Genomic DNA, 15,041 nt, shown 5'->3' with positions numbered 1-15,041 from the left:
AAATAGATGCAGGGACAGTTAGTAGGTACAACGGTTCGGCTTCAACACACTACTAAAATATTAAATGTAATGTAATTAAAGTTTAAAGCTTCCAGCTGCTACGCTAACAAAGTGCGAAATATACTGTATGAAGCTACAGACCAAAAGACCAGACAGAAGCAATGCAATGCTAAAATAAGACATGATACAATATTATATCTATATCTGGGTTGCGATATGATAATATTGTGTTTTTTTGTTTAGTGTATTGCAATTACAAATTGTGATATATTGCGATCTTTTACTGGTTTCTCATTGGACTTCAGTGCTTTGCGCAACTAATGCTAATCATCCTTCATCATGGAGTCAAAGATGTTGTGTAGACGATAAGTACGTCAGTGACAGTTAAAAAATAATGCAAGGCAATAGCATATCTTTGTTCCAGTGTGTTATCATTACACAAAAACCATTGCAATCTAGCTGTATGGAACATCCTTACAAATGGAACAAGTAATAGACTTTTATTTTCTTTGCTCGTTCAGAGTTTGCATTTTGATTGACTGGAAGAGTTTCATTACATGTCGTAAATCTAATGCTGCAGTATGTTTCATCTACTCACACGCTTGCTCGGTTCATTTCTTTTCCAAAAATAATATGTGAAAAATGTAACCAAAAGTAAAAATACTTAGCATTACAATATTAATACAGTATCATGAGGTAAAATATTGAGATACTTTGAAATAGCGATCTCCCCCCACCCTCCAAAATCACAGGTACGTTATGGGGTGGTGCTTAAATGCATGCGACTCAAGTTCAAATCCGGATTGCGTCATTTCCTGATCCCCACCTGTCCGCCCACCCCACACACTCTTCTGCCTATCATTTCATGTAATTGTCCAGACTGTCACCATAAAAAAAACTGCAAAAAGCCCAGAATTAAAAACTATGCTTACCTGTAGCTGTTTCATCTGGCCGGTCCAGCGACAGCCCTCCTCACTGTGAATACAGCGGATGGGCAGTGCTAATATCAGCTGCTCCAGCTCAGGGTCAGGATAAATCTACAACAAACACCAAGGACACATTAATCAACCCTGTCTCCTCTCTTAAAATAAAAACACACTTACATATTAACCAACCAAGGACAGGGCAGAGCACTGGACTTAAATGTTCACTTATTAACCATGACACAGTATATACCTGTGGCCTCTCCCACGAGAAAAGGGTTTTTTGTGTTGCAATAACCACTAACGTAATGTCCTTCTTAGTTAACCGCATGTTAATTGCGAAGTGTGTAATTTCAGCACAACTAGCATCACCAAACGGAATTCCAAAATTTTTAGAGATGTAGGCAAAAGACTTATATTTTATCTAATACATTCACAAATATAGTGTCATATGATGAAATGAAAGGAGATTGGTACCCTCGCCAGTGCCCAATGAAATGTGTAAGCATGCATGTTATGTGTATGTAGGCTACACCCAGCGGCTATTGCATCTTCACTTCATCCATAAAGTCGATGAAGGATGAGATGCTGCTCCATACAATCAGCCAAAATCCCCTGCTTGCAGGATTTACATACACACAGAGATCTGCTGTGTGTTCAGACAGCACTAAAGGCATCAGTGCAGACACGACTGTTCGCCACCCATGTAGTCCCATATGGAGCCCACCCCAACCACACACACAAACTCATTTTCACTGACAGATTTTCTGGCATGCTCATATAAATTCTCCCAACTGTACCATCATGCATTACATAGTGTCTGAGAATCCGTGGAATAAAATTTGCAGATAAAAACAAGAAAAGTAAAACAGAACCATGTGGCAAATCTTTCGTAAAATCCTCTATAGTAAACACACACAGATATCTAATCAGCCAATCGTGTGGCAGCAGTGCAGTGCATAAAATCATGCAGATATGGGTCAGGAGCTTCAGTAAATGTTCACATCAACCATCAGAATAGGGAAAAAATGTGATCTCAGTTATTTGGACCATGGCATGATTTCTCTTTTTCTGTTTACTGGACTTTGTATGACGTTAAAACTATTTATTTTATGATTTTTTAAAGAAATCCTCACTCTGAACGATTTTCCACAAGTGCCTAAAACTTTTGCACTGTACTGTATATATATATATATATATATATATATATATATATATATACACACACACACACACACACTCACCTAAAGTATTATTAGGAACACCTGTTCAATTTCTCATTAATGCAATTATCTAATCAACCAATCACATGGCAGTTGCTTCAATGCATTTAGGGGTGTGGTCCTGGTCAAGACAATCTCCTGAACTCCAAACTGAATGTCAGAATGGGAAAGAAAGGTGATTTAAGCAATTTTGAGTGTGGCATGGTTGTTGGTGCCAGACGGGCCGGTCTGAGTATTTCACAATCTGCTCAGTTACTGGGATTTTCACGCACAACCATTTCTAGGGTTTACAAAGAATGGTGTGAAAAGGGAAAAACATTCAGTATGCGGCAGTCCTGTGGGCGAAAATGCCTTGTTGATGCTAGAGGTCAGAGGAGAATGGGCCGACTGATTCAAGCTGATAGAAGAGCAACTTTGCCTGAAATAACCACTCGTTACAACCGAGGTATGCAGCAAAGCATTTGTGAAGCCACAACACACACAACCTTGAGGCGGATGGGCTACAACAGCAGAAGACCCCACCGGGTACCACTCATCTCCACTAAAAATAATAAAAAGAGGCTACAATTTGCAAGAGCTCACCAAAATTGGACAGTTGAAGACTGGAAAAATGTTGCCTGGTCTGATGAGTCTCGATTTCTGTTGAGACATTCAGATGGTAGAGTCAGAATTTGGCATAAACAGAATGAGAACATGGATCCATCATGCCTTGTTACCACTGTGCAGGCTGGTGGTGGTGGTGTAATGGTGTGGGGGATGTTTTCTTGGCACACTTTAGGCCCCTTAGTGCCAATTGGGCATCGTTTAAATGCCACGGCCTACCTGAGCATTGTTTCTGACCATGTCCATCCCTTTATGGCCACCATGTACCCAACCTCTGATGGCTACTTCCAGCAGGATAATGCACCATGTCACAAAGCTCGAATCATTTCAAATTGGTTTCTTGAACATGACAATGAGTTCACTGTACTAAAATGGCTCCCACAGTCACCAGATCTCAACCCAATAGAGCATCTTTGGGATGTGGTGGAACGGGAGCTTCGTGCCCTGGATGTGCATCCCACAAATCTCCATCAACTGCAAGATGCTATCCTATCAATATGGGCCAACATTTCTAAAGAATGCTTTCAGCACCTTGTTGAATCAATGCCACGTAGAATTAAGGCAGTTCTGAAGGCGAAAGGGGGTCAAACACAGTATTAGTATGGTGTTCCTAATAATCCTTTAGGTGAGTGTATATACATACACAGTACTGTGTAAAGTTTTAGGCACTTGAGAAGAGAGCTGCTCTTGTGACGAATGCGGTGTGGTTCCCTGAGATGCTCAGAGTTCAACCGAATGAGACACAAGTGATTTTTCCTGCGTGCATGAGACAGCATGCAGGGAAAGACGAGGCTGAATCCAGCTTCTTAATCAGCTGCTTTTATTCAGTAAAAGGGACTCGTTGCTTTGAAACTACACAACTCTATCACCGGTGAGTGAAATGTTAATATTTACTTGTTGCCAGTGGCTAATAACACAGACCTTTTTTGGTCGCATAATGCGAAATCTACTCGTATATGCGAGTGATTTACTCGCAATGTAGAGGGCTGGAGTTTACTTACCTCAAAGATTTGTCATCCTCCTCAACCAAATAATCCAGGAATACTCCAGTGCATTTATCTGCGAGTGTGTGTGAGCGTGGGAGTTTACAGCAGCGGGGGAGGAGTTGACTGAACTGACTGGCGCACAACAGAGAGCGCAAAACACAACCTTTTATTTTATGTTATTATGAGATTGAGAAGTGCAATAATATTTTAGATGAGACGTGTAAAAATAAATTTGGCTCATTAGGAGACCGTGGCGGGGCAAATTAGACTGGCGGGCTGCCATAGTCTAGTCAATGAATGGGAAACACTGTATATAGATACATGTTGTTTTTTCCATTTCCATTTTTCATTTAATATGACTAAGAAAACTGGCAGTTCAGCATTTTGCTTTGGTTGAGAGCATAGTAACAAGAGTGGAGTGGCACTAATTAAATGTTTCTTTTTTTGTTTTTGATCAACAACTGACTGTAAATAACAGAAATGCAATTAAATATGACATTAATCAATGACAAATGGATTGCGTGGATCTTGTGTTTGGACACATGTTGGACAGAATGAGTCAAATTTAAACTTTCAACATGCAGTGCAAGGATCTCATGTGTGAACTTCACAGAGTAAAAAAATTAAATCGATTTTGGGATTTTAAGAATCGATAATAGGATCGTTCAAATGAAGATCGTGGTTAATCAGAAAATCCATCTTTTAGTCACCCATAATCCTTATTATTTTTATTTTAAGTCATACATTTTGTTTAATATGTTCAACAAAGCACAATCAAATTATTTTTGTGTAGCCCCTGAAACCTGCTTACAGAATGTAATGCATACTGCCGGTAGAAATTTGGACCAATGACATTTAATGTGGCTGGGGCAACCTATGGCAATGCTACAGAAATTGAAACAAAGAGACCAACAAAATAATACCAATACTAATAATTCTATTAATACTAACAGTAATATCCTAATAATAAAGTCACATAATAGAGTCACAGCTAAAAACACTAGATACACAGATTTTAAGCTTGTCGCTATATCACATTGTGCCAGGTTAACAGACAGTGTCAAGCTGCTCTGAACAGAAATGCACAGATTTTGGGTTTACAGTGCCTGATTGTGACTGGCGCCATCAATTACTCGCTTCTCCATTTTGAAAGAGTAGGTGTACCAAATGAGACTGGAGACGTGAGGTGAACCTGACCTCAAACTGGTATAGACAGAACAACAGCCCTGCATAGGTGGATGGGTAATCTGTGGGTGACTGGGCTGCCGCTAGGACTTTTAAAAAGACTGCTTGTGTAATACTGTGTGCGCTCCAAGACTCGTGAGCACCAGGCAGATCTCCAGCATACCTGGCTTTCCAGGATGAGTAGAGTTATCCCCCTGACTTCATGCAAATCACAGTTTCAACAGATTAGCACGCTAAAGCTCTTTGCAAACAGAACAGGTTTGACGTCCTGCATGTGCCCTTGCAGAAGCATGTCAAGTGCACTGCGTGAGAAGATGAATCAGACGTTAGAATCGTTTGATCGTTTCCTCCCCAATTTGGAATCCCCAATCCCAATGTGCTCCAAGTCCACGTGGTGGTGTAGTGACTTGCCTTAATCTGGGTGGCGGAGGACAAACCTTAGTTTCCTCCGCACCTGAGACTGTCAATCAGCGCATCTTATCACGTGGCTTGTTGAGTGCATTACGTAGCGCATGTGGAGGCCCACGCTATTCCCTGCGGCATCCACACACAACTCAAAACGTGCCCCACCAAAAGCGAGAACCACATATTATAGCGACCACGAGGAGGTTACCCCATGTGACTCTACCCTCCCTAGCAAACGGGCCAATTTGGTTGCTTAGGAGACCTTGCTGGAGTCACTCAGCATGACCTGGATTTGAACTTGTGACTCCAGGGGTGGCTATATCAAATAATTGATATGTTATACACAGCATTTAGCACATTGCTTCTCCAGTTTTAAAAAATTAATAAAATGGAAAATTATGTCATAATTTAGCAAACCTCATTTTTTTCTAAGACTTTCTATATTTACACAAAAGTAGATCATTTTTGGAATATTCTTGAAAATGAAAGAAAAATGAAACTGGTAAACTAGTCCTTGAACTAGTTTTACTAGTCTGCAAGACAGCATATAACTTATCTTGTCACATTTGGAATTTAGATACAGTACAAGCCATCTCTGGACATGAGTGGCCCATGATAGTTCATTAGTGTGATTACTCGGATGGTTTGAGGAGCCTAGACAAGGGGTGAGTGCCTGGGGCAGGACCAGAGCCTCACCACGCTCTGACTCAAAAAAGTAGCGTGCAATTGTTGACACAGCAACATTTGTACACTCTTGCAGGGCCACTAGAGGAAAGTACAATCTCACAGAGAAAAGCCAAAGAGCAAGGCCCCTTTAAGTCTATTCGACTGTACATTAAAGGAATGTAAATCACTGTGTGAGATTTAATTGTAATCTCTTCAACAACAGAATGCATGAGAGATTAGTGTGGAGTCCATTACCTTGGCATAATCCAGTGGGAGCTGGTCCTCGGGGCACTTGAAGACCCCCTCACTGCAAACAGAAGAAAGAGAGGATTGTCAAATTTAAAGAGAAGCAGCGAATGAATCAAAAACCTGTTTCTACTTCACTGAAATGCTGGACAAGATATGAAAGCACAAACAGTTGAATATACGGTAAATACTGATACATGGATTCTAAATTATAGATACAATATTGTGAGGAAAAAGTGTGACATCGATATTGGATTGTATCAACACAGCCCTAGCAAACGCCTCTAAATATCGACTTAGTGTCTGACTGGAGGGGTGCACTATTCTAGGCAGAGGCTCTTTGTTTGCTACTGCCCTTTTTCACTTGGATGAAGGTTAATTATGTACCCTGGTTATGAACTGCTTACAAAAGAGCTGAATGGAGCTGAGAGACGACGTTGTGGTGGGACATAAAGAAGAGAAAGGAATGACATGAGATTTGGCATGGCTGTGAGGCGACCAGCTGAGAGGGGTGTCGTGCCTCATTAGCAGGGCCCCTCTGGCAGCATGGGCCTTCCAGAGCGCTGATGTCACCATGAAATATTCACTGTGTAAAATAATGGAAGTGACTGTAGATAGCACTGACGGGGGTAGTGGGAGATGTGTGCGTGTATGTGTGCCTTTGTGTCCAACTGTACAGCACCGTTATTTACATAAAGAGAATCCTTCCAAAGGACCATCTGTGGAAGTGGTCCCAAGAGATGTGTTAATATGGCCCGTCTACTGCCTGTTACAGCCAAGACACAGGGCCTCCCTGAACAAAAGTGGCCATTAAACAGTACTAAACAGTATAGCACAATACATTGTGAGCCACATAAAATAAAAAAGAATTTATGTTAAAGTGTAAATGTAATTTTTGAAAATCTAATACTTTCTCTTCTGAGTTCTGAATTCAGAGTTAATCTCATTTTGTGTTCCACCGAAGAAAGAAAGTTATCTGGCTGTGGAACAAAATAAGGGTAAATGAGTAAAGTGTTTACATTTTTTGGTAAACTATCTCTTTAATATCCAGGGGGGTTGTCGCTGTCCTATTCTGCTCATCGGGGCCCCCTTCAGCAGATCGCAGCGCCGTTTTGTGGTCCTCTTTAGACAAAGTAGTAGACATGTGCGGAAAAAGATGGGCCAGATGGAAAGTGCTTTTCGCCCAAGCAGACGGCAGCCACTTCCATCCATTAAGGTCAGTGTGTCACTGAGGCTGCAATTAATACACCAGACTTTAACAAAAAAAAGTCAATCAATTACCCACCAGAGGCAGGCCTACTCAGCAACAAATGCATGCTGATGGACTTTATTACCAGGCCATCAATGCAGTTCCATTGGGACCAATCGGCTTTTAAGATTAGCCTCTGATTTACAATTGAGTACCGCCCCCCTAGACTGGGTAGTTCGAATGACCCCACAACCATTCACCAAAATTATGTTTTCTCATTTTAAAGGCTGTGGTAACTTCCCAGAGGATAGACAGACTTATTACAGGATAGATTTTTACAGTATCATCAATTATACAAGTACAGGAATCAATTATTTTATAGAACAAATCCCAACCATTCACCAAAATTACATTTTCTCATTTTAAAGGCTATAAATGCTCAGCTGCTATAGTTTTTTTTTATTTTAGTGATTAAGTAGTAAATCCTTCTATCCTCTAAAATTGATTACATCACTTATATAATTGATCATATTGTAATAAAATCACCTGTAGTCTGTCTGTCTGTCCTCTGGGGAAGTTATAAGAACATTCTGAATGTGAAAATGTATTTTACAGGTTGTTTTTTTCATGTATAACTTGCACGTGAATTGAATGAATGACTGGACATCTCTTATGTTTTTGCGTAGTGAGTGGAGATTTCAGACGGTCCCTTACATCTGCTAAACCGAATGTCGAACGTCAAACTTTACCGCACTAAATCAGTGAGGCCAATGACATCCAGCTGGATAGTGAGTATGGGGCGAAAAGAGCAGGACAGACAGAAGAGAAAGCAGGCAGCAGCGTCATTGTCGCAGAATACTGAACATATGTTCAAAAAATTGCCAAACAGGGTACGGTTGTTATACTTGGTAAGCAATTTGACAACATTGTAGTAAATATTTTCAGTGCATCAAAAAGCATGCTCGTTAAGATACCAGCAGACAAGTTAATCCAGCACAAATTAGTGCATTAAAAAAGTCACCAAAATGAAGTATTTGAATAATTAAATACAAAATGAGGGGGAAAACTGCAAAAAGGTCCACTTTTTGAACAAAATAGGCTGGCTAGGCCACTAGGCTGGCTATGGGCCTGTTAGAGGACATCAATACTAAAACAAGACAGTATGAAAGGGACACTTCAAAACCCTTGATGCTTGGCCCCTTCAATTCACACACTACTTTGAGAAGTTGGAAAAGTGCATGAGGGAACCTCTGATGTGGCTTTTAAAGGAATAGTTACAAAAATAAAATTCTTTCTATTACTCATTCTCAAATCTCATTCATGGTTGCAGACTGATCGCACTGCGAGTACAACGACAGTAGGTCAGATTTCTGCCTTTGAAACCGATCTGTGCTTACCGAAATTTTAAACACTACCCTAGTGGCTGAAGCAGGAATTGTTGTTGAACATATAATATGGGTATGTGTGAGCTCCAGTTTCCTGGTGAAATGTCCACAGAAGGTGCCAAAAGTGTGTTGTATTTCTTGTTTTAAATCATATAATACAGTCAACAGGAATTAAATTGTATTAACTCCACACCCTAACCCAAAACCCAACCCTAATTGCAATTACTTCCTGGTTCCCATGGGACCAAAACCTGTGTCTCGAAAGTTACTCACGCAATGCGTGGCAATACTAATGTATTGCCAGAAAGAAACTTATTTACATTTGGATTGATGAAAAAAAAAATTCTAATGGGGAAATGCCGCTTTCAGTAATTCGGCAGAATGTGGTCGATTTTAAACCTGAAATCATGAATATTCGGATGCAACATGTACTTTTTCCATGTGATTACAATGTATTCAAGACTCATCGCACCAGGCTTTACATCAATGACACCAAACAATCAGACACGGCTAGATTGACTATAACTTGGCTTGACTGACATTTGAGAGCTACGGTGGAGAGTAAGAAAAAAAAAACATTTAAAAGATACCTGAATTTCAAACAACTGAAACTATATACAGTACTAATTACAAACCGCACATAAGCAATGGGGCAAACAATAGTTACATTAAAAGCAAAACCTCAGTTCCATCCAGCACACAAGCAAGTGTGGCAGCTGCTCTGCAACAAAGAGGACCAACCGAGAGTAGAGCCCATGTGCTATAACAGCAGGACAGAAGAAAATCCCTGCAGGCTAATTATATATTCATTAATGTTCCATTCATCTAACCCACAGTTTTAAACGCTACAACCTTCTAGCCTCTCCTTGCATTTCTTACTACATCTTTTTTGGTCGTCTTCTACATCCTGAATGCATAATAGGGTCAGCTATGTAGCTTTAACAGCAAGCGTGTTTAAACCACTGCTTCTCCCAAACTCATCAATGATTCTGTATGCCCTCTGGTCAGATTATCAAACCATCAGTTTGCAAAGTGTTATAGATCAGGACAGGCGTCACAACACCGTACTCACACCTTCTACACAGCCTTTGACAAGCAGGCCACCAGGGAAGTGGCCAATCGTTGTAAAGAACGCTCAACAAAAGGAACCTTGGAAGGGCTAAGAGCAACTCTGAATGCCTTCTTTATGAATGCTATATCTCTCTTTCTCTCCATTTCTTTCTCAAGAGTTGCATGGAGGCGTTAAAGCCGTTGATTCAAAAGCTACGAATGGTAAATACAATTGAGGACATTGATCCAGTGAAAAGAAACTCAGCCCTTGAAAACGGCACTGCTCTGTAAAAAGAGATTTTGCTCTGAAATAAAAAAGTGAACTTTGTACTTGAAACAAGAAAAGAAAATTGCCAATGGGGTAGGCAAAATAAACTTGTTTTAAGTCTAAAGTTTACAAAATTGTCAGATTTATCTTAAAACAAGTCTTAATATCTTATCCCATTCCGCTTGAGAAGTAAATAAATCACGTTTTATGAATGTAATTTTACAGGAAAACAAGACAAAAAAATTTATAGAAATTTTAGTGTTTATTTAGAAATTATAGTGGGTACCGGAATTGTGTTATAATCGCAGACCTTGCAAAATACTTTTCTGTTGTTTATTCCACTACTAAATGATGACTTTCCTGTTGAGAGGAACCTGGAATCTTGTTTCATCTCTGTGGGAGTTCCCTTAATCCCCAAAACTCAGCTGCATGGCCATGGCCTTGTGATTAGCGCACATGCTCCAGACACTTTCAGCCGCGGTGCTAAATTGGAAAATGCAGCTTCGATTCCAGTCTGTGACATGTTCATCACCCATTCCTCCTCACTCGCCCCAAAAAATCCCTATCCTAAAATGTCTTAATCAGTGACTAAGTTCAGGCATGAAACTCTGAATGGTGCAATCTAATTTCTGAACTATTTTTTTTTTAACTTTCTTTTGAACGTTTATCCCTCTCATCCACACTAGAACCGAATTTTCTACAACCGAAAGTGGAGACCAATTACATTATGAAACTGAAAAAAAAATAATAATAATTCAAATGAAAACAGATTAGTGTGGACATGGCCTTGACGCTATGGTGCTCAAGTGGGAAAATAAGCACCATATCCAGCCAGAGATATGTTCTATTCCCCATCTCTCTTCCCCAAATTTAATTTTCCTTACTGTCTCGATCAATAAAGTGATAAAAAGTCACTACATTTGGGCATAGTTCAGTTATAATATCCATTTTGCTTGAATACAGTATGAAAGAAATTCTTGGATCTAGTCTATGGACTCACATTACACAGAAAGTGTCAAAGCCTTTACTCTCAGCATGCAGTGAAAAGATCTCAGTTCTGAACTTCATCGCTACTACACCACTAAAACATTGATGAGTGAAATCTAAAACAATTACCAGCCAGTGGCTAATCACAGACATACTTTGTAGCAAATGGAAAGTATTTATGCACAACTGATTGTTGGGAATTGCAGATAGAAAGATTGATCGCTCTTGGCATTTTAAGAATCGACAAACAGGCTATATCAATATTTGAATGTATGGGCACAGCCGTTCTCCGCAGGCATGCAGGACCAGGTCTGCGCAACACTGCAACTAAGGTTTGTTAGATTGCAAGGACTTGACAATCATAAATCTACCATGCCTGCTGGTTTAAAACAGTGCAGGGGCTGAGCACTTAACCCCAGCACTTAACAGTTCCTCACTCACTGCTACTTACCCTTGCCTGAGTGTCTTAACAGCCATTATTAATGTGATTTATAACAGCCAAGTCAAATATTCTTGACCTTAATACAAAAACATTTCAGATATGTTTTGCCAAATCTTTATAATGCAAATACTGTGCATGAAGATGCTGAATCAAATGCAAATTTATGATGATGTCCTCATATGAAGAATATGGTGGATCCTGGCAGGACTCCAAAATCACGATGGTGGGCACTGAAATATCGAGAATAAATGATGTGCCCCCATGCACATTTTCGTTGACACATTTTGTTGGCATCATGGGTCACACTTGTGCAAAACCCTTTCGTTTTTCTCTTCAGTTCTCTTATCATTCTCTCCAATGACATTTGTGAGGCAAGCCATCTGTAGTCTAATTTGCACAGTCCCTCCATGTGCAAAAGTTAGCAAAATATCAGCCTTTTTACAAATGTCATATTACTACCAATATCTAGATTATTATAAGGAGTTAAAGATGTTGCAGATACATTTACTCTTAAAAACCCATGAAATCAAAATAAGTGTTTTGTGTCTTTTAGTGCATGTCTGTTAGCTTTGGAAAATGGACCAAAAATGGGTGTATACAAGGTTTGTTTAATAAAATGCTTACTGGATTGAGAATGTCCCCTCCCACTAATGACATTTGCATGGGGAAAAATGTGTTCCTCAAACTATTTTATTAGGTCTTTATAATAATAATAATAATAATAATAACATAATAAATGCAGATTACAAGATATATCTACAAAGACGTCTCCACAGTGAGAAGTGTGCAAATGTTCTAATGGATACCAAACAGCAAGGCACTTCACATCTATGGTAAAATGGTTATGTCAGAATAGGAAAACCGATGTCAGAATCTTTAGCGGGAAGGTTTTTTGATGTAAAGAACTCTGCGATATACTTCATCCATCAGCATTAATGAGGACGCCTGGAGGAGACACACATCGTTAAACAGTAAAGGTAGAATACGGTAGAGCGATATGTTTTGATGTCACATGCTGAGCCATCAAAGAGTCCATGTGTGATAAAAGTACTCCAAAACTAACATAAACTCAACTGCTTCTACTCCAATGAAAAGTTCCAAATGTTCTTTCCCATAAATGTCTGCAAGATCTGTCAATGTTATTCAGCCTGTGCCCATCGATAACAGATTCTATCAGTATGGTTTTAGCATGTCAGTACTAACTAGATGAGTGAGAGGGCCTCTTATCTACACGCAATATAATGGGGTAAGTGAGGTTCTTTGCCTTGCTGACAGTAATGGAAAACACAATCATCATCCACACACAATTCTATATTTAGGATTATTGGAACAACAACAACAACAGGTAGATCAGGTAAGTTGAGTCTTAATATGAATGAACATTTTTCAAAGTCATTGAATGAAAAGTAAAAATACAGTTAAAGGGATAGTTCACCCAAAACATTTAAATTTAGTTATTTACTCACCCTCATGTTGTTTCAAACCTGTCTTACGTTCTTTCTTTCTTGGAACACAATGTTAAGGACTGACAGCCTCAGTCACCATTTACTTTCATCATATCTTTTATTCATACGATTTTGGAAAATGATGACGTAAATGATGGCAGCTTTCTCTTTTTTTGGTTGAACAATTCCTTTAAATAGAAAGAATGTCTGTCAAAATGCACAAAAGGCCACTCTAGTGGCATCCTAACTTTGATTTCAACATTTGAATGGAGCTGTATAAGAGGTTTCCAGTGAAAATCGCATTCAGGGAGTGTTTTTATGAAGTAATTGGTTAAGTACAGATGTATGTGGGAGGCAAGGGAAAATCAATTCCATCTCATTAAGTGACCTACTCTGGGTCGAGCTGCTGCCATTAGTCCTGATAGAGATGGCATGTGTTACTGCCCCCTGCCATCATCTCATCTCTTACCAGCTTCAGTTCATCAGATGCAACTTGCCTGGACCTTCTTGCCAGGTCCATCCCCCACCCTCGGAGAGGACTATAAAAGCGATAGTTCAACAAAAATTGTAAATTCTGTCATCATATACTCACTTACTCCACTCATGGTGTTCCAAACCCATCTGACTTTCTTTTTTCTGTGGAACACAAAATGAGAACTTTACAGCAGTATGTCCAAGCTGCTCAATAGGTTGAGTAAATGATGACAGAATTTTCACTTTTGGGTAAAATTTCCCTTTAGCATAACATTGCGAGAGGATTACTTCTTGTTATTTTAAACAAGGCACCGGTATTAACTGACCTTCGGAAATGTATGCATACCAAAGGTGTTCCCTGAAGTCTTGTGCATGCTTTTGGGCTATTTTTTTTTTATCTATCAGCAATGTTTAAAACTCTTGATTTGGCACAATATGATACAACAGTAGGTAGTCCTTCAACATCCTGTATTTTCAACACATTAGCATTGAAACTCCAAAGGTCATGTTGCCATATGTCGCCCTGAGCACCTCTGAAAGTGGTTTGAGTGATTGGATCACAAACCATTTTAGACTTAATTTACTCCTGTATTAATGCTGTCCATTTTTGTTCAGATGGATGCTAAACCCAGGTGTAAATGGGACTCAAAATAATTGGGATTAGATCTGAACACAGATTGCATTTGCACAGTGTCAAGAGAGTATAACAGTTCCAGAACTTTGATCCCAACTTGAAAGATGATCCGGGAGAGATTGATCATGCATGTGAATAATCTAAGTGGCTATAGTTTTTAGTTAAATAGAGTTTGTCCATTAGACTTTGCACACATGTTAGAAGGAGACACTGGTCTGTGTAGAGGTGCTAAAAGCTGCAGTCAAATGCAGATGTGAAATGCCACAACCTCTGCTTTGATGTTCACTCTAAATGTCAACCCCTTTACGTGTGCTTTCCATGTCTCCCACACATTGTAATGTCACTTCTTTTGGTTTGCATCTATCTTCCTGCCTCCTACATATCTACGCATTCATACGTGTACATTTGCCCACAAACATGAAAAATACGGTGTGTATGGCAAACAAATTTCCTCCGACAGGGCGATTTTGCAGTTTAATTACAGATGGCAGGTCTAATTTTGGCTCCATCTGTAAACGGCAGATGTTTGTAGTACACTCATCCATGAGAAGGCACATGCTTCCTCGCCATAGGAATCTTGTAAAATGCGAGTGCATGACACCGCAGATATGTGTGGTGTTTTGCAACTGACAGCCTTCCATATGCAGCAGTGTGCTTTGATCAGTCTTGGTGATCCCCTTGCTAACAAACGGTAACTCAGCGCTAACTGTCACAATCAGGTTAGACATGGCACAAGGAAGACATGGAAGGGGTCAGGAGATTCTAGGGCTAAAAATAAAAAGAAGACATTAAAGCCATTTTAGAAGTGTCACACTAATCCCAGATACTGAGAGGATGGATAACCAGCACATCTAACAAATGACTCAGGTTTTTGTTAATCCAAAGATTTTGGTTCTCTTGAGGATAAATGACTGAGTCTTAGGACACATG

At 39.6% G+C, this 15,041-nt stretch overlaps 1 protein-coding gene across 1 annotated transcript in view; it reads right to left on the bottom strand.

The window, feature by feature from the left end:
• Positions 1-15,041, bottom strand: part of traf4a (tnf receptor-associated factor 4a) — a 50,746-nt gene that overhangs the window by 9,092 nt on the left and 26,613 nt on the right. Inside the window, exons 2-3 of the mRNA XM_052110056.1 lie at positions 6,247-6,298; positions 933-1,037 (exon numbers count right to left, since the gene is read on the bottom strand). Of these exons, the coding sequence (XP_051966016.1) occupies positions 933-1,037; positions 6,247-6,298 (157 nt within the window). The remainder of the gene's footprint in view (positions 1-932; positions 1,038-6,246; positions 6,299-15,041) is intronic.

Source organism: Xyrauchen texanus, chromosome 38 (genome assembly GCF_025860055.1).
Source record: "Xyrauchen texanus isolate HMW12.3.18 chromosome 38, RBS_HiC_50CHRs, whole genome shotgun sequence".
Lineage (NCBI taxonomy): Eukaryota > Metazoa > Chordata > Actinopteri > Cypriniformes > Catostomidae > Xyrauchen > Xyrauchen texanus.
The sequence above is the reverse complement of the archived record's forward strand: the minus strand, read 5'-3'. Positions and strand labels throughout refer to the sequence as shown.